The 19,848-nt window shown below is 43.8% G+C and overlaps 1 protein-coding gene across 1 annotated transcript in view; it reads left to right on the top strand.

The window, feature by feature from the left end:
* LOC118214203 (radixin-like) overlaps positions 1-16,701 on the top strand; it is a 39,250-nt gene extending 22,549 nt beyond the window's left edge. Inside the window, exons 5-16 of the mRNA XM_035393917.1 lie at positions 209-304; positions 1,083-1,205; positions 1,931-2,082; positions 3,098-3,181; positions 3,433-3,579; positions 5,530-5,626; positions 6,352-6,515; positions 7,332-7,462; positions 7,757-7,917; positions 10,365-10,457; positions 10,931-11,188; positions 12,199-16,701. Coding sequence (XP_035249808.1) covers positions 209-304; positions 1,083-1,205; positions 1,931-2,082; positions 3,098-3,181; positions 3,433-3,579; positions 5,530-5,626; positions 6,352-6,515; positions 7,332-7,462; positions 7,757-7,917; positions 10,365-10,457; positions 10,931-11,188; positions 12,199-12,363 — 1,671 coding nt within the window. The 3' untranslated portion in view covers positions 12,364-16,701. The remainder of the gene's footprint in view (positions 1-208; positions 305-1,082; positions 1,206-1,930; positions 2,083-3,097; positions 3,182-3,432; positions 3,580-5,529; positions 5,627-6,351; positions 6,516-7,331; positions 7,463-7,756; positions 7,918-10,364; positions 10,458-10,930; positions 11,189-12,198) is intronic.
* Positions 16,702-19,848: the final 3,147 nt, after the last annotated feature.

Here is a 19,848-nt window from a genome sequence, read left to right as displayed (position 1 = left end):
ATAGGGAGAGGAAGGGGATTGTGCAGATGAGTGTAGGATGAAAAGGTGGATGTGGCTGAAAGGACATTCTGTGAGGATCATCTTTATGCACAGTGCAGAAGAAGGCCTTGTGATGTGGGGCACCACACATGGGGTTTTACGTCTAATTTTAGCTGCGCTCCCCGCAGCATCAGTGTTAACTGAGTGCGATGTGCTCTGTCCCTGGCAGGTTGTGAAGACGGTGGGTCTGCGTGAGGTCTGGTTCTTCGGTTTGCAGTATGTGGACAGCAAGGGTTACAGCACGTGGCTGAAGCTCAACAAGAAGGTGAGTTAAATGGTAAATGGACTGCATTTATATAGCGCTTTACAATTGATGCCTCTCCTTCACCAGAGCAGTTAGGGGTTAGGTGTCTTGCTCAGGGACACTTCGACACGCCCAGGACGGGGATCGAACCGACAACCCTCTGACTGCCAGACAACTGCTCTTACCTCCTGAGCTATGTCATTCCCTGGAGGAATGTGCACAGAGACAGGATTACAAGGTTTAGGTATAGTAGAGTGTCTACGGAATGCCTGAGGTATAGTAGGGTAGCGGACTTGCTGAGGTATAGTAGTGTAGCAACCTGCCTGAGGTATAGTAGTAAGTAGCGGCCTGGCTGAGGTATAGTAGGGTAACAGACTGCCTGAGGTATAGTAGAGTAACAGACTGCCTGAGGTATAGTAGGGTAAGAGACTGCGTGAGGTACAGTAGTGAGTAACGGCCAGGCTGAGGTATAGTAGAGTAACAGACTGCCTGAGGTATGGTAGAGTAACAGACTGTGTGAGGTATAGTAGTGAGTAGCGGCCTGGCTGAGGTATAGTAGTAGGTAGCGGCCTGGCTGAGGTATAGTAGTAGGTAGCGGCCTGGCTGAGGTATAGTAGTAGGTAGCGGCCTGGCTGAGGTATAGTAGTAGGTAGCGGCCTGGCTGAGGTATAGTAGTAGGTAGCGGCCTGGCTGAGGTATAGTAGTAGGTAGCGGCCTGGCTGAGGTATAGTAGAGTAACAGACTGTCTGAGGTCTTTGCACTTGAACATCAGGTTTTTCATCCACACTTCTCTCCCCAGGTGACCCAGCAGGACGTGAAGAAGGAGAACCCGCTCCAGTTTAAGTTCCGGGCCAAGTTCTACCCAGAGGACGTTTCGGAGGAGCTGATCCAGGAGATCACCCAGCGCCTCTTCTTCCTGCAGGTGAGGGGGGTTGGCCAGGGGCCTGAACACACCAGACTGGTGCGACTATGACTTTACCCTGCCAGCCCAAAAAATGGGGGAGTGTCTCTGTCCTTTCATTTCTGTCAAGCCAAAAGACTGGTATAGGTATACTCCTGCCATTGCCTTTGACCAAGGCACTGGCCTCAGAACTGTTGGCCTTCGGGCACTGCACTGTGGCTGACCTCTGCTCCTAAGGTCAAATGCAGAGGACTAATTACCCCACAGGATACAATAAAGTATATGTTATCTTTTAAGTTGGGCCAGGCTATGAAAAGAACTTTTGTTTTATCATTTGCTTATACTGTAGCTTGAATAAAAAGCAATATTTCTATAAAAAAGAAAATCCATACAAAAAGAAATAAGTTTAATGCAGGAGTAAATAAACTGTACATCATAAATGAAAGCATCCTCAGATTATTAAAACTTCCCACACATCATCCACAAATTCATAATATAGGATTTTCATATTCAAGAAAGTTGTGAACTTTCACAATAGGTCTTATATCTCCACCTGCACACAGCTAACTGTACCTATGTAACTGTTTAACTGTAGGATGTGGTATGTGCAGTCTTTAGGGAGGTTGCTGAAATGAATGGGCTTTTTTTTCTCCGGCTGATTCTCCTCCCTGGAAGCTCCTCACGGAGCGGCTCTCAGTGTACGGCGCTGTAATGTCGCCTCCTCTCTGTCCTGGTCTCCACGGCAGGTGAAGGAGTCCATTCTGAACGACGAGAACTACTGCCCCCCTGAGACGGCCGTGCTGCTGGCCTCCTACTCTGTCCAGGCCAAGTACGCCGATTACAGCCGGGAGATCCACCGGGCCGGCTACCTGGCCAACGACCGGCTGCTGCCTCAGAGGTGAGAGAGACCAGCGCTAGCCTAGAAATGCGTGCACACAAACGTGCTTGTGTACACACACGCATACAGACACGCATACACACAGACGTGCGCATGAATATACACACATGCGCAAACACACACACACCCAAATGTGCACACACATCCACGCATGTACACATACACATCCACCCACACACACTCACATAATGTACACACACACCCACAACCAGTCTGTTGTTCCACCCAGGATGTCCATCAGGTGACATTGTTCTCTGTCTGACATATTTCATGAGAGGACTGTGGTTGTGGCTTTCTGAGTTGGATCAGTGCCATTAGTGTGCGCTGTGCTTGGTGTACTGGGTGACTTTAGCTACGGTCTGTGGCTCCTGAGGGTCACTTCCTATCCTGAGGAGCATCTGGTGAGGGAAAGTGACATCAGCTACTTTGTGACAGCAGCAGTAACCATCAAATGTCTAATTAAATATCCTCTCAGCCTTTTTACGAGCTTCCAGTGCATTACCCTGTTATGTCTGCTCTGGGAGAAATAACCTTAGCTTGTTTAGGGTTTTTTTTCACCTTCTGTTCTGTTAGATCTCTGGTTGTATTCTGTAAACACACTATATGACCAAAGGTATCTGAACACCCTTGGTCTGGGGCTGTTCCAGCGGAGGCAAATCTTAATGGTATAGCATGCAATCACATTCTAGAGGATTCTGTGCTTCCCCAACAGTTTGGGGAAGGCCCTTTCCTGTTTCAGCATGACAATGCCACCGGGCACACAGCAAGGTCCATATGAAATTGTTTTTGTCGAGAACTTGACTGGCCTGCACAGAGCCCTGACCTCAACCCCATCCAACATTTTTTGGATCAATAATGCACTTCTGGCTGAATGGAAACAAATCCCTGCAGCAATGCTCCAACATCTAGTATGAAGCCTTCCCCGAAGAGTGGAGGTTGTTATATCAACAAGGGGTGGACCAGCTATTGTGCAAGGTTCTGTTTGTGTGACGGTACCTCTGGCTCTGATCCTCAGGGTTCTGGAGCAGCACAAACTCACCAAGGAGCAGTGGGAGGAGAGGATCCAAGCCTGGCATGAGGAGCATAGGGGCATGCTGAGGTGCGTGTGCGTGTGTGTGCGCGTGTGCGTGTGCGTGTGTGTGTGTGTGTGTGTGTGTGCATGTTTGTGTGTGTGTGCGTGCGTGTGTGTGTTTGTGTGTGTGTGTGTGTCTGTACGTGTGTGTGTAATTTCTGAGTTCACAGCATGTTATAATGATTCTGCCTCATGGTAAAACAGCCTCACTCTTAGCAGTATCTTGGAATGTGCTGCTGGAATGAATGCTAAAACATTCCTGTTGCTTGCTGGGGCAGAGAGGACTCGATGATGGAGTACCTGAAGATAGCACAGGACCTGGAGATGTACGGTGTCAACTACTTTGAGATCAAGAACAAGAAGGGAACAGAGCTCTGGCTTGGAGTGGATGCACTGGGGCTCAACATCTACGAGCACGACGACAAGTGAGTGAGCTTTAACCCTTTGAAGAGTTGGCTTTTTGGATTGTTTTCTCAAACTTCGAAGTCAGTGTTCTAGAGCTGCATCGCTTTCAGTTACCAGTAATGATTGTTACATCAGCATTAGAATGTTCAGTCAAGAACATTCTAATCACATGTCTGTCGTCTTACACCTTAAAAGGTTAAACCTGTCAACATCCCCACATCTGGAATTTGTGCTAGCGTGGCCTTTATAAAGGAAAAGCTGCAGTGTCCAGTCATTGAACCCAACATGTTTCCCTTCCACAAATATCAACAAGTTGAAGTGGAAAATATCCAACGAGTGAAGTTTAAAAAAAACTCCCTGATGGGAAACACTCAAACAGTGGTGAGAAAAAACAATTTTCAGCGATAAGAAAAGTGAGGAGAGACCTGGATGTAGAGGGGGAGCCCATTCTCCACCGGTCGGTCCGGTGTGGGTAGTTAAAGATAAGCTCAGCGGTGCGAGACAGGGGAAGGTAATGGGCTGTTTTGATGGTTGCCATGCTGAAAGACATCTGCTCAGGGGGGAAAAAAAGAAAGATAAAGTTGACTGGGCAGAAACAACAGCCTGCAGGTCTTGGGTCAGGTTCTCTGAGGGGCGCGCAGTAGCACTGCGCTGTGCAACGAGGGGGCTAGAAGCATTCCCATTAAATGCGTTTTGATAGCACGCTGTCCCCCGTGTATCATTCACTGTCTACTGCTCTCACTGACCTGTAACCGCCTCTTTTTATAGGCTGAGCCATCAAGGTTTGCTGTGCAGTTGATGATCAAGTTAGATATTGCCTGATTTGTGGCCTGTCACAGCTTAAAGCTGCAATTCTGGTGGCAATTATTTTATTAGCACTCAGTAACCGAACGCTTTAGATAACAGCACCTGTCCTACACACAGGTGTACATGGCTTCCTATAACTTTGTCAGCCCCCTCTGTTCTGTAGTAGAAGTACATGCTGTTCTATGTGTGCATTTTGGCACTGGTTTCCAACTTGCTATTCATTCAGTTTGTCACGGACTGTTTTGTCATTCTTCTGAGTATTTTGCCTTGTAAATTTCCATGGATGAATGCACTGGTTTTCACACTCATTCCAGAGTGTTCCAGGCCTGTGTGTGTGTGTGTGTGTGTCCTGTACTTGACCAAGCAGCTGGAGTTTTGGGGTTCTGAGCATTTCTCAGTTTGTGAAATGCTGTATGACAGGGCCGTCCGTTGTTTCTTCTGTGTGCGTAAGTATGTACCCGCTATAGCATCGGCTGTGGATGTGGGGTGGCAACCCGTTGGAGGGTCTGGATTGCTTGGTTTCAGAACAGGCTACTTAATATGGATGAATGCATATGACCAGAAGATATTTAATTGGGATTAGTACATCAGTGGGTTTTGTTAAGAGGCAGTATTCAGTAAATTTAAAAAACAACTGGACAATTAAATATGGAGGACTCCATATGTCTCTAGACTTTTTGTTAGCTTGCTTTTGCATTAACTAATGATGCAAAGACATACAGCTGGCCAAGAATCAGCTGAGCAGCCAACTGCCAAATGGTGGCTGTACATAAAATGGTTTATAAATGGTTTGTAATTCCTACACAGATCACCCTAATGGATGTAAATACCCTCATATTAAAGCTGACAGTCTGCACTTTTACCAAAGATTCATTGTTTCATTTAAAATCCAGTGTACTGGGGTACAGGGCCAAAACAACAAACATTTTCCCTGTCCAAATGACTTTGAATTTAACTTTACTTGCCAAATAATGAAATAAATAAATAAGAATCGGATGCTTGCAGAAGGTCGTGTTCCAGGACTTACTGACACTTTGCTGCCCTCTGCTGGCTGCTCCATCTTCTTGCCCTTATCAAATGTTAGGCCTTATGCCGTTTTTGAAAGTATTCCTCCTCTGACTGCTGGCTTGTCTGACTTTCACATGAAATGGTTTCTCATGCAGATTGACGCCAAAGATTGGGTTTCCCTGGAGTGAGATCCGAAACATTTCTTTTAACGACAAGAAGTTTGTCATCAAGCCCATTGACAAGAAAGCTCCAGTAAGTCTTTACAGAATTTACACCTACCCTCTTGAGAGTGGATATACTGTTCTGAAATATTCTATACAATATTCCATACAAGGACCTTAAAATGTTTACGCAGTCTTACACAAATGATAATTTCAGTCCTTTCTAATGTGTATGCCGTGGTTGAATATTTCCAACTATCACTTTAATGAATGGGTTTGTACCACAATTTTGATTTTAATAGAGAGACTTCCAATGTTTCCCAAAAGTGCAGAGTGCTTTGCTGCAACATGTAGGCACTTCCAATCTCTTTAACATCCTCTGTCAGTTGTGGAGGGTAAAGACTCTAGAACACATGTAGTCTACTACTTGCACTTTTTTCAATGCAAAAAAGTTTTTTTCATGTATCATTCTGTTCATTTTTGAAATACGTTTGCTTTAATTCCTAATGCTGTTGATTGACAGTGACTCGAACGGAAAAAGGCTCATAGAACTAGCTCTGGAATGCGAGAATGGAAGAGGGTTTACTCAAGAAATGGCGGGATTTTATTTAATTGATACTTAAAATAATTCTCCCATACTGTAGCTCAGAGCAGCTTTGGATGTTAGTAAAAATAATGCCTGCACTGTCATAATGCCTGTTGTAGTAAGAGCTATTTGTGGGGAGTGGGTATGATTATGGTAGAATCTCTGGAATGGTTGAATGTGACGTTAAAAATGTATCTTAAAGTCAGCAGCCTCCGCTCTGCCCCCTGTAGGACTTTGTGTTCTACGCGCCGCGCTTGCGCATCAACAAGCGCATCCTGGCCCTGTGCATGGGGAACCACGAGCTGTACATGAGGAGGAGGAAGCCCGACACCATCGAGGTGCAGCAGATGAAGGCTCAGGCCCGGGAGGAGAAGCACCAGAAGCAGCTGGAGAGGTACTGGGCTCTGCTGCATGGCGCCGCCGCACCATAGGCTGGCTTTAACCCCTTAAAGTGTGACATCACAGACATGTCATTGGAATGTTCTTTACTGAACGTTCTAATGCTGATGTAACAATCACTGTTGGTAACTGATTGCAATGGAGTTCTAGAACAGACCCAGAGTTTTGGAGAAAAAAAAACATTACAAAAAACATAGTCTTCAAATGGTTAAGACTGTGCATGCCAAAAAGTGTTTCCTGCTTCCTGAAAAAATTGCATTATGCATTATCTATTTGATTAAAAATGACAGATTTTTTGGTGGACCTCACATAAGCTATGGTGACCACTGAAATTTCCTGTTACTTCATGTAGTAACTTCCTGGAATATCTCCCAACTTGTGAGAATCTATTGTCTCCAACCTCATTCGTATGACAGAGTTTTATGGAATATAATGATTTTTAGTGAGTGCAGTACAGTAGGGTTTTTGTTCTCTGGACACAACATGTGTTAGCCTAACCAGCAGGGGGCAGTGGACTATTGAGAAACTTACATTGTTCAGATGAATGAAGGCAAGACAGCAGAGCTGTGGACTGTCCTCATGAATGAGTGGGCAGTATTCAGGCCAGCCCTGTAGTGCAGTAATATGTCCTCTGAAAACATCATTTTTCAGTGTAGAATCACAATCTTTCTATGTGGGTTGTCTGCCTCGTTCCACTGTGATTGTCCCAAAGTCTGCACCTGTAAGTACACTCGCTCTGTGGAGCTGTGTAGCACTGCATGCTGGGTAATTTCCTGTGCTTTGTTAATTCCGCCGTTTCTCCACTTCCCAGGGCGCAGCTGGAGAACGAGAAGAAGAGACGAGAGTACGCAGAGAAAGAGAAGGAGAGGATAGAACGAGAGAAGGACGAGCTGATCGAGCGATTGAGACAGATAGAGGAACAGACACTAAGGGCACAGAGAGGTACTCGCCTGCTTGCGTTGCCTGGGGGTCATCATGGGTGTTGGGATCTGACACGGGCCCAGGGACTGTGTGTAGTCCTGCAGGACTGGTGGCCACAGTCGGCACATATGACCACAGTTTGTGCCCTTGTTACCCTAGTGTGCACCCTTATAACCCCAGTATGTGTCCTTATAACCCCAGTGTGCACCCTTATAACCCCAGTATGTGTCCTTATAACCCCAGTGTGCACCGTTATGACTGTAGACAGGACCCCTGTGTGTGCCCTTATGACCCCAGTATGTGATCTTATGACAGAGCTGGAGGAGCAGACACGCAAGGCCCTGGAGTTGGAGCGGGAGAGGAGGAGGTCCGAGGAGGAGGTGGAGAGGCTGGAGAGGGAGCGTCGGGCCGCAGAGGAGGCCAAGGCTGAGCTGGCTAAGCAGGCCGCTGACCAGATGAAGAACCAGGAGCAACTGGTGTGTGTGTGTGTGTGTCTGTGTGTATCTGTGTGTGCGTGCGTACGTGTGTGTGTGTGTGTGTGTCTGTGTGTGTGTGCCTGTGTGTGTGTGTGCACATAAAGTATGTGCATGTGTCTGCATGTGTGTGCACGTATGTGCGTGCGCGTGTGTGTTGTCTGTGGCCGTGTGTGTGCACACGTGTGTAGAGAGAGCGCTGTAATTCCTTTAGTTTAGACTCCCATCCACTTGGAGAATGTGCTCTTTTGAACTTCCAGTACTAAAATGCTTACTAATACACTTACCAATACAGGTACCAATACACTTACCAATACAGGCACCAATACACTTACCAATACAGGCACCAATACACTTACCAGTACAGGCACCAATACACTTACCAATACAGGCACCAATACACTTACCAATACAGGCACCAATACACTTACCAATACAGGCAACAATACACTTACCAATACAGGCACCAATACACTTACCAATACAGGCACCAATTACACTTACCAATACAGGCACCAATACACTTACCAATACAGGTACCAATACACTTACCAATACAGGCAACAATACACTTACCAATACAGGCACCAATACACTTACCAATACAGGCACCAATTACACTTACCAATACAGGCACCAATACACTTACCAATACAGGTACCAATACACTTACCAATACAGGCACCAATTACACTTACCAATACAGGTACCAATACACTTACCAATACAGGTACCAACACATTTACCAATACTCAGATACCTATAGCAGTGCTGCCATCAGCCTTCACACATACAGACCAGTATTTAAATTTGATGTTTAATCCTTCCAGAAATGGAATGCACTGAATTTTTGTGTAATTATGTGCACAGAAGTTTATTTTTAGAATATTAGTCTATCAGAAAATCTGAAAGTGGCCGTAAATCATATATTTGCCATTTTGTTACACAATCTTTTCTGAGATTTATGTTTTATATCAATATACAGCAGTGTATTCCAGCATTGTAGGGGACAAAAATATTTTTGTAGTCATTCATACATTATTGACACATTATTCTAATTGTTATATGTATTAGCTTGGTGCAGTAGTAACAACCACCAGAAGAAAACAGTTTTCAGAGTGTTCTGCACAGGAGAGATTTCAGCAGGAGTATTTATGGCCGACAGGCCACTCTTTCCCAGTCCACTGGGTGCTGTCTGCCCAGCCCAACTCTGGAGATTCCTATTTTACACCTCAATGCACCCGTGTCATTTTAGAAGTTGGGCCAATCGGGTAATAATAATAATAATAATAATAATAATAATAATAATGTTTATGATGATGAGAATAATTATAATTGCTTTGAAAGCTGAGAACAGTTCAGGTCTCTTTGGAGTGCTTTACATATAAGAGTTGTTTATTTATTTGCATAGACTGCTTTGTTGCTGCTTTTATTTCTGTTGATCAGATTAACCTACAGGGTCCAAGTTGAACTATGCAGTCGTTCCCTGCACTTGGTTTTCAACACACTTGTTCCTGGTTATGGTTATACACTTTGTTGTACGTTGCTCTGGACAAGACCGTCTGCCAAATGCCTGTAATGTAATGTAATGATTAACCTACGTGTTTTCACATGTTCATTTTTGAGCAGATATGAATGCTGTTCTATAATTGTCAGATAGGTTCTGCCAAAAAAAACATAATACTTTGTGGCTTGACTGCTTGCTAATGCTTACTTGTCTGTCAGCAGTGCTCCTAAATAGATAGGAGATCATCCCACGCAGTTGATGAATGAGTAATGATATGTGAAAAATTGTCTGATACATGCATCTGATAACACCTTTGCTATTAAACAGTGGCATCCTGAGATGAAAGGCCTTGTAAACGTAATCCATTATTATTATTATTATTATTATTATTATTATTATTAGGAGTGGTAGTGGTGGTAATGGTAGTTTAGATGGACCAAATTAAAAATAATCACTGTTACTGATTTGCAGTTAAACTTTTAGTAATTACAATTTAGTAATTAATTCCAGGCTGCAGTGGTATTGGGTTCTATGGTTGATTGCCTGTAGTGCGTGTATTTGATGGTTTTTGACTTGGTGGCACTGCACAGTCTGCCAGGGCAAATATCCTATCTTGTCATATTACAAGCATTTAGAAGACACTCTTATCCAGAGCAACGTACACAACTTTTTACTTTGAATCTGTTTATACTGAAGGGTACAATGGCAGTGTCATACCTTTAGGTTACAAGACCAGTTCCTTAGGCGTTATACTACACTGCTACACCAAATGTGCAGTGTACATTATACAGTAAATCTACTAAATACTAAATACACTACACTAAATAAACACTGCACTATAAATGCACTGAATAAACACTAAATCCACTAAATATGACGCGTGTGTTAGTGTCGCCATTACGGCTCTTCCTCCTGAGTTTCAGGGCCGACTCTTGCTTTGCAGGCAGCCGAGCTGGGAGAATTCACCGCCAAAATCGCGCTGCTGGAGGAGGCCAAAAGGAAGAAGGAGCAGGAAGCCTCAGAGTGGCAGCACAAAGTAATGCTCATCTCCTCTCCGCCTGCGTCTCCATGGTTACATTTATCTGACATGAAGATCTAGGGAGGATAGGTGGTTTTTCAGTGCCAGTACAAGTAAGATGTATGCTGGGAGAAAGAAATGGAAGAATATGGTTTTTAATGAAGGGAAATTAGAATGTGACATTAGCTGCTGTTCACACACCACCATCATGATTTATCATCAATTTTCATTTGATTCAAACACCAAATACCCAGATATCAAATGCCCAAATAACCAAATACCCAGATATCAAATGCTCAAATAACCAAATACCAAATGCCCGCATATGAAATATCATAAACCCAAATACCCAAACTCAGGCCTCAGCCGTGGCAGGGTATGAGCTCAGTATGTGACTGAGAGCCAGATCATAGTGTGCGTGGCGTTGTGTGAAAAAGGGTGTTTTTTGTGAGACGTGGAGTTCACAGAGCTACTCTGTGCCCCGCCCCCAGGCCCTGACGGCGCAGGGGGACCTGGAGAGGACCAAGGAGGAGCTGCGGACGGTGGTGAGCGCCCCCCCGGGCCCCCTCGCGGGCGGCGGCGGCGGCGGCGGTGGCGTCGGGCCGGCTGAGAACGAGCACGACGAGCAGGACGAGAACAGCGCCGAGGCCAGCGCCGACCTGTCCAGCGACGGAGCGGCGGACCTCCGGCGCGAGGAGGAGCGTCTGACCGAGACGCAGAAGAACGAGCGCGTGCAACAGCAGCTGCAGGTGCTCCGCCCCCGCCAAATCCCCCCGCCCCGCCCCATCCTGCGTCTGTGATAGGGCCTGGGCTTTGCTCTGTTGCTGTTTTCACGCTCTTTTTCTGCTACTCTGCAAAGCGTCTTTGTGACCGTTTTTAAAAAAAAATTTTTTAAACGCTTTACAAATAAAATTGATTTGATTTGAGATGACAAACAAGATATCCATAGCTAGATAGCTATTGGCGTTAATAATGGCTAGCTAAGAGATATATGTCTATTTAGTTTAAAACGCCTACAAAACGTTTCATTTAACAGCTACGATTAACAACCAAAATTCCACCTATATGGGTGGCTCTGTCAGCCACAGTTTTTTGTGCTTAGTGCTATTGACTTGCTGCACAAATGTTAGTTGCTAGGTAGCCCTACCGCCCCCCTATCTCCTGTCTTAACCTGCGTTGGCTTGGAAATGAAAATGCAAAATACCCCTGCTCTAAAACATGAAGATTACGGTCTTGTTTTTTCTCCCATCTCTGGAACCATTCATTATACAAGTGTATTCTTGTGTCTCCATGGCTGCTGATGAAGCTATTGAGCCAGTGTCATGGTCCATTGCTTCAGTGAAGACATTACATTACATTACAGGCATTTAGCAGACGCTCTTATCCAGAGCGACTTACACAACTTTTTACATTGTATCCATTTATACAGCTAGATATATACTGAAGCAATGCAGGTTAAGTACCTTGCTCAAGGGTACAACGGCAGTGTCCTTACCCGGGAATCGAACCGGCGACCTTTCGGTTACAAGCCCAGTTCCTTACCCACTGTGCTACACTCCGTCCAAGACGATGACAGTGCAAATCTTACTCCTCTGCTTCTACCCGCACACCTGAACGGGGCCCACGCCCTGCTGCGGTGGACTTGTAACCACAGTACTGTCATACGGCGGCTGCGTATGAGTTTATCCGCCCCTGTGCCTTAGTCCTCCCCGCTACCCTTGCCTGTGTACTCATTCCCCTCTTTGCCGTCCTGTTGCAGGCGCTGAGCTCAGAGCTCGCCAAGGCGCGGGACGACACCAAGAAGACGCAGAACGACGTGCTCCACGCGGAGAACGTGAAGGCGGGGCGGGACAAGTACAAGACCCTCCGTCAGATCCGCCAGGGCAACACCAAACAGCGAATCGATGAGTTTGAGTCTATGTGAGGAGCGTGCTGTCCCGTGTACAGACCCCGCCCCCCGCCCCCCCCAGAGCCCTGGAGAGGCTGTAGGGACAGGGGTTATTCCCCACAACCCCCTCTGCCCCCATGTCTTGCCAAAGTTCTTTCCTCTACTGGTCAGCCAGTCAGGCCATTTGTAGAGCCCCACCTAACTCTACTTGGAATTGTCCAATCAAGAGCAAGCAAGCATATCCGGTTTGTATGGACATTTTTTATTGTATAGCAAATCTGCTGCGATACTGAAAATGAACAATGGCCATTTATTACTTTTTAACATTGCTAGCAAACTTGTATGTCTTCATTTGAAAAAATGTGCATCTTTTTTAATAGATTCTGTTTTCTAATCTTGTCTTATTTAATATATTTTAGTTTGGTTTCCCATATCCCGCTTTCTGCCTGGTTTAGTTTCCTTTCAGTGATTCTGTAACTGTTGTCACTTCAACACCAGTGTCCGCTCAGTTGTTTCTGTAGGGTTTTGAGTTTGAACATGTCTTCAGTTACTGCGTGAGGGCCAGGAGAAAAACGTGAATATGTTGGGTACAGGAAAATGGAAAATATGGTCCTTAATGAATGAAAAATAGTGTGTGACATTAGCTACTCTTCACACACCTCCATCACAGTTTATCATCAAATACCATTCAAATATAATTCAAATACCAAATACCAAAATATGAAATACCCGAATGTCCAAGTACCAAATAACGAAATTTGAAATACCCAATTATCAAATACCCAAATATTAAATGCTGAAATAATAAATGCCCAAATACCAAATACCCCAATACCAAATACCCCAATACCAAATACCTAGCCGTCACAGCCGTGCCGTGGCAGGATGTGAGCATATGACTGAAAGCCAGTTCATGGTCAGCGTAGTTTTTGTTGGGAAAATGGCAAGCATTGTTGGACTGAATGGCCTGTTCTTGTTATTATGTTATGTTATGTTATGTTTTATGTTTTATGTTATGTTAGTTTCCACTCTGATTTGACTTCCCTCTGCCCGTCCTACAGTATGATTGTGTGCCCCAAGTTTCATGGTCATCGTAGATGGCTTTCTTTGCCTGTTTGCTCACGAAGGGTCCGCGTATGGAGTTTGTGCCAGGGGATGACCAGCTCTGTCAGTCTCCCTCCCTATTGGTCTGTCTAAAGGGTGGCACCCCTATCTGATTGGACAGGGGTCTGACTCAGCGGACAGGGACAGACTGTACACATGTAGTGTGCATGTTCATATGTGTCTGCCTGTATGTCTGTGCATGAGCATGCTTGTATGTGTGTGTACATGCCTGTGTATGTGGGGGATGCATAGGGTATTTTTATTTTTGGCTGGAGAGCGTATGAAAACATCAGTCCTTAGAGGAAGACAGCTCACTACCTCACTATTGTTAACAGATGACTGGCCAATCAAACACTATATAAATTCCCTGTTCTCCTATCTCCCTCCTTTTGTAGATTAGGAAGATTGTGTAAATACCTATTTGTATCTATTTTACCAATATTAACTTATCTCTTCAGCAAGCTTGGTTGTGTCATCAGTATTTGGTTGTTATCCTAATTCTACCAGGCTGTAGCGCCTGTTGTTGAACTCAGATACATGTCTGAGGTGCACTCTTGCACTTTCTATGGGCGTCTGCAGGTTTGGAGGCGGTTCAGCTTTTCTGGGGCTAAGTCCAAGAGACAAACAGCGAGCTCTCAGTATTGCGTTAGAATACGGGTGGAAGACTTGCTTTGATACTTTCTAATAAACAAAAACCCAACTTTGATGTACTTAGGGTGGTCTAAATTGTATAAATGTTATACATTTTTGTATAAACAATATGAAGTACAAATATATTTTTATTTGTACTAAAGCAGCGTGGTATCAGAGTTCAGTGTTGATATGAAAAGCTGTATTTTGTAGAGCAATGTGGGTGTGTAATTTTTTCACTCCCATTTTTTCACCCCCTACTAGCTGCAGCTCGAGCACAGCTGTGGTGTTGCTGTACGGATTACATCAGTGGAGGTATAGAGTCTAGAAGTGAACATTTTCTTCAGCAACACACCTCTCCTGATGGAATTTTCTCAGCCGTGATATTTTGGGGTGTTTTTGAAACAATACTCGATGCAGGAAGATCTTTGTGTGTGGAAGAGGCTCAGGGCCTGATTTCTGCACATGCTAATCCTACGACATGACCAATAATTGGTCATGGTATTTGTTTTGTACCAATCATTGGCTGTGTTATTAGTTTAGCATGTGCTAAGTGCTAAAGGCCTTAGTAAACCAGTCCCTCAGTGATTACCCTCTGTTACAGTACATGAAGCGGATAGCGGCTACTGCATTAGACCTGTGTGTGTGTTTGTGTGTGTGTGTGTGTGTGTGCAAGGATGTGTCTACAGCATTCGACCTACACGTGCGAGTATGTATGTGTGCAAGGGGGTTTCTGCTGTGTTAGACATGTGTGTGTATGTGTGTGTGTGCGCAAGGTGGTGTCTACTACATTAGATCTGTGTGTACGTATGCACGAGGGGGCATCCAATGCAATTCCTCAGGTGTTGCCGCCCCCCAACCCCACCCCCTGTCAATTGTCAGCGCGCACGGTGATGGATTACCCTAATCCTACCCAACCCGCTAGCGATGCAGCAGGGTTTGAAACCCCGGGGAGGGCCGACAGGAGAACGTTTGTTCGTGTTCCGCTTTCTCCTGGTGGGATGCAGCGGGGCAGGGTGTGGCTGGTCCTGCCCACACCCTCGGAATGTGCCTGGGCCTGCGATGCACCCCCCCCCGGCCCTTTCGGCAGTATCTTTTGCATTTGGCCTTCTTCTGTAATTGCAGCGTGATTTCTGTGACCTTTACGCTACAGCTTTCGTGTGAAGAGAATCTGTCCGTCTGACGAGTCTGCTTGCAGGGGCGCTTGTGTTGAAGTGTCCGTGACTGAACACATCTGAGCCATAGATCTCAGTTTGACCTTTAAGCAGATGTCTGTTGCACAGGTTGTAATTGCCCTAACAAGTCAAATGTGCTTTCAAATGGTTGATTTTCCTATAAAAAAGCCGAACATTTTGTGTGCAGAAATAATCTATATGTAAATACTCAAGCAGCAGCCAATGGCTTTTTAAAGTAATAATATGGCAGAAAATGAAGACCTTGTTTCCCACAGGATAGAGATTAATGTAAAAGCCCACATTTTGAGACTGGGTCTGTCTGATAAAACTCATAATGTCATATGTTCCTATCCATCTTATATTACATTAACTCAGCAGTGAAATTAATGCGCGCTTAAAATAATGTGTCTCCCTCATACAAATGTCTCTGTACACCAGTGGTTCTCAAAATGGAGGGGGGGGGGTGGGGGCAGAGAGAAAGCAGGGGTGGCACAGTGACGATTGAAGGGGAAAAAAAATTCCATTAGAAAACAAAATGAAAATTGCATTCAAGCAGAACCAAAGTTGTCAGGCGGGCGGGGGGGGGGGGTTAAAAAAATTTATTTTACCAAGGGGTGCGCCTGACAGAAAAAAAGTTTGGGAACCACTGGTGTAAATAAACCCGGTGAAATTTCTCAGTGGTGCAGCACTACTGGAACAACGTCCATTATGGCCCGGCGGCTGTGTGGATTAATTGAACTGGACCTGTTGAGGTTTCAGTGCTGGAATCGGCTGTCCACGATTCTTTCTGTTTGTGTTTTTTCTGTCTAAAGCCTGATTTATACAAGTGTTGTGCGACAAAAGTGAAAGTGTTGCATGACGTTTTGCATTTATACTTCTGCGAAGCCCTCTGATGGGGGTTCTGTTGTCCCTGGTAACAATACGCCAAACTCCTGACAGTTTGTTTGATAGTTTTACGTTACATTTCTGAAAATATGGCAGCACTCTGTGAAATAACCAATAACACATCCATGACAATAAATTTTAGTGTTCCATCTGGCTGTCCGATCAGCACTGCACGACAAAGCATGAAGTTCTGCAACATAACAAAATTCTAGAGGTATGCGACACTTTTTTCTGTTGAAACTACATCATTTTTGTCATGCAAGGGTCTTGCAATGAAGTATAAATCAGGCTTTACAGTGTATGAGAATAATTGCACAATGGAACTTAATGAAAAGCCATTTTCTACAAAAGCAGAGAACATGTTTTCATTTGCTGTTTAATTTTCCTTTTTTTTTTTTTCACTCTATGGGGAGTGAAGGTGCTGAAGGTAGGATAGAACACTAAATAGTTTTAAATGGTTCCCTGCCCTGACCTCCCCTCCCCTTCCCCAATATTGCTGCACTGTTGTAACATATAAAATCAATAGCAACTATTTTGAAAAGCATCCATTGGTTAACAATAAACACGAAATGAATATCCAGTTGGTTTTGAATTCTTTTTTTATATTGAACGTTTTGTAAAAGTAGCACACTGAACTGAGCATAGCTTCCGGTTTCACGCTCATCACACCACCCCCTGGTGGTCACATTCAGAAATGGCGGATACCTCAGAGGTCTTTTACTGGCCTTCATATTGGGCCCCGTGTGTTTTTCTGTCTCCTGAAATTAGACAACCTGAGTCTTTGGCTCCTATGGCCAGCATGACATTTTGGTTGGTATTGTTACTTCCAATATGACTCTGAACTGAGGAATATAAAAATAATAGAGACCAAAAGAAAAGGTAAATTTGTTTTATTTTGAACGGTCCAAAGCACATCACATTTATCCTGCTTTTTTTTACAGAAACACCCCAATGCATTAAAGTACACTGTGCCATTTCATCAGAACGTTGTAAAAAGAACCCAGTGTAGTTACCTTCTGTTATCGAAACATTGAAGTCAGATGCATTTCGTTTGTCTGTGGATAAAGTTAAAGCAATGCGGTCTGATTGGTTAGCAGGGCATGAAACTAGCTTTTTTTCCCACCCACTGGCCAGTGGGACCTGTGGATTTTAAGAACTCGCCAGCCATTTTAAACATTTTACCAGCCACATTACCTTTTACAATATAGCACAACCTGTTGCTGCAGGGTTACCTGGCAAAGTGGCCGTTAGTTTAGAAAATCTCAGCAGCCACAATCAAAATTTTGCCAGCATTTGGTGGCTAGTGGCGGGTGTTAATTTCACACCCTGCTGGTGAAGCTTCTGTGTGTTTCTCCTGTCTGGGACTCTAAGGCTTAACCAGGCCAGTGCTTTAGCTTTGATCTTGCTGCTGCTTGTTTAACTGAATGTGAAAATTAATTCTTCAGATGAGTTTCATTGCAGATGAGCTGGCTGTCTAAGCTAAGAGCAGCCATCAGGTCGCAATTCGCTTAGATGATATGGAATACTGATTTTCACATAATTGCTGATGTACATAATTGGCTTGGGCGATGTGAACGAAAGTAACTGCATGTACAGAGCTGCAGGAACGTATAAATGCACTGCACTAGCCTATCTGCACTCTGGTAATGGATCGTTCCTTCAGATGTTTTCCTGTGAATGAGAAGAAGGCTCAATTTCAAAACCTCTAAATCCAAGTACTTCCACTTTTAGAAATGGTAATAACAATGTCATTTCTCGTTTGTCATTGAAGGGTTTGGGGAAAGCTAAAAATGTTCAAAATGTAATGCTGTATAATTTTTTAAAAGTTGTAATGCCCACAGTCTGAGGTGTGTACCGTCTAGTATTTTAACAATTCCTGATGCGTCCTAAAATACTTTAGTCCCTTTTGTTTACCATTCTGCCTGTGGCTTTGGTCTACAAAAACTGATTCCCTATATTTTTTCTTTTATTTAAAAAAATAGCGTACATTTTTTTTTTGAAATATAATACTGTAGCAGACCTTTGTAATACTGCACATAAGGGAAAACATCGAAAATTGCCATGAAAAATGTCATCTTAATGGTGAAGTAATTGCAATGAAATTACCTCACCTTATATAAAATTGTCATAAATCACTTCAAAAGGTGTATACATTACAATGACATGAAAACTCTACACTTGTCACAGCTGTAGGGTTGGGTTGGAAAGGTAGAAAATCAACAAATTTAAAATACAAAAATTCAGCCAAGCCATGTTCACAGCATCAAGCTGTTCCCGGAATTTACACATTTCCAACAAGTTACAAAAATGGAGAAAAAAAGAATGTGAGTAATAGTTTGCTGAACATGGTTCAGATTATTATGGGATGTGTCAATAAGCACAATGCTAAGAAGAAGCATTTACTCTTATATACCCACGTCTCCGCCCGTGGCAACACACGGTGTTCCGCGGCCAGAGAGAAGGCTCTTCATTTCAAAAGGTGCTCGGACATCCTGTTTCGGGCAGCTTGTGAGCCCTTTCACTTCCTGTGTCAGCCCTTTCACTTCCTCTGGCATTTCTGGGTCGGGCCAGTCCACATCCTCACTCAAAATCCAAGAATGGAAAGGCCACAATGCTTAATGTAAAAACTTCAAAAGGAATGAATGGTCTCTTCCCTCTTCGTTTCGTATGCTCTGGATCCCACTGTTGACAGCAGCCACGTTTCAAAACCTGGAAATATCTTTTAACGTTTGTCTGTCCTTGTGGACCGGCTTACTGCAACATTTTCTAAAAATGTCACATATACGTCTAATCTACTTGCACACATTATTGTTCTATGGTATAAACTGGTATGGTGGGAACTGGTATGGTATTTAAACAGTTTCTTCTATTTTTGCACCTAAGCAATCTATTATTTGGACAAATGTTTGTAATAAAGCATGATCTCCACCAACACAAACAGATCTACTAATTATATGGTTTTTTTTTTGTTGCCCAAAATAGGCCAGGCATGTGAAGTATTTACTGCACTAACATGAATGTCTCTCGAGTTTAACAGGTATACAAAAAACCCTTGTTAATTCTTCCAATGGTCCGATCAGGGCTGCCAACCTACTTTAGTTTTGTACTTCCTGCCACCTTAAAAAAAAAATTAAAAAAAAAAAAAAAAAAAAACCGAAAACAAAACCCTTTTAAACAAAAGTCACGAAAATAATACCGAGAATTCTTTAAAAGGCAACAGCACTTGCATGCGCCGCTTTTTAGCCTGCTCAGCGTCGCGTGTGGGTGTAGGAGACGTGCTGAGACCAGCCTGTACAATGTTTTGATGAAGTTACAGTAAGTAAAGTGTGTGACTTGGGCATGTGCGTTGCAGCCATCAAATTGCAATTGGATAGCTATCAATGATTCAGTCGTGGACATAAATTTTAAAGCACTAAAGAAAGAAAAAACTTTTATCACTGAGTGATACAGGGCTATCTGATTCAGTAAGTGAACATAGCCTAGCTGGATCACACAAGTCTTAATTTTTTGTCGTATTTAATAAATCTTACGGTGTAAATTCTCGGTTAGCTGGCAACCCTGTACCCGACCCTCCTTTATTTATTTATTTTTTAATTTTTTTACATACATTTGCAGGAGAAGATGCATTTCATGCTCTTTCTGCTCCAAAACCCATTTTGACAATTTTGGTGCTCTTTGCTAAAATTAAACAATAACGTGTTCCCCAAAATATCTCTTTAATAGTTAC

This window comes from Anguilla anguilla, chromosome 15 (assembly GCF_013347855.1).
Source record: "Anguilla anguilla isolate fAngAng1 chromosome 15, fAngAng1.pri, whole genome shotgun sequence".
Lineage (NCBI taxonomy): Eukaryota > Metazoa > Chordata > Actinopteri > Anguilliformes > Anguillidae > Anguilla > Anguilla anguilla.
This window is presented reverse-complemented; position numbering and strand designations above follow the sequence as displayed.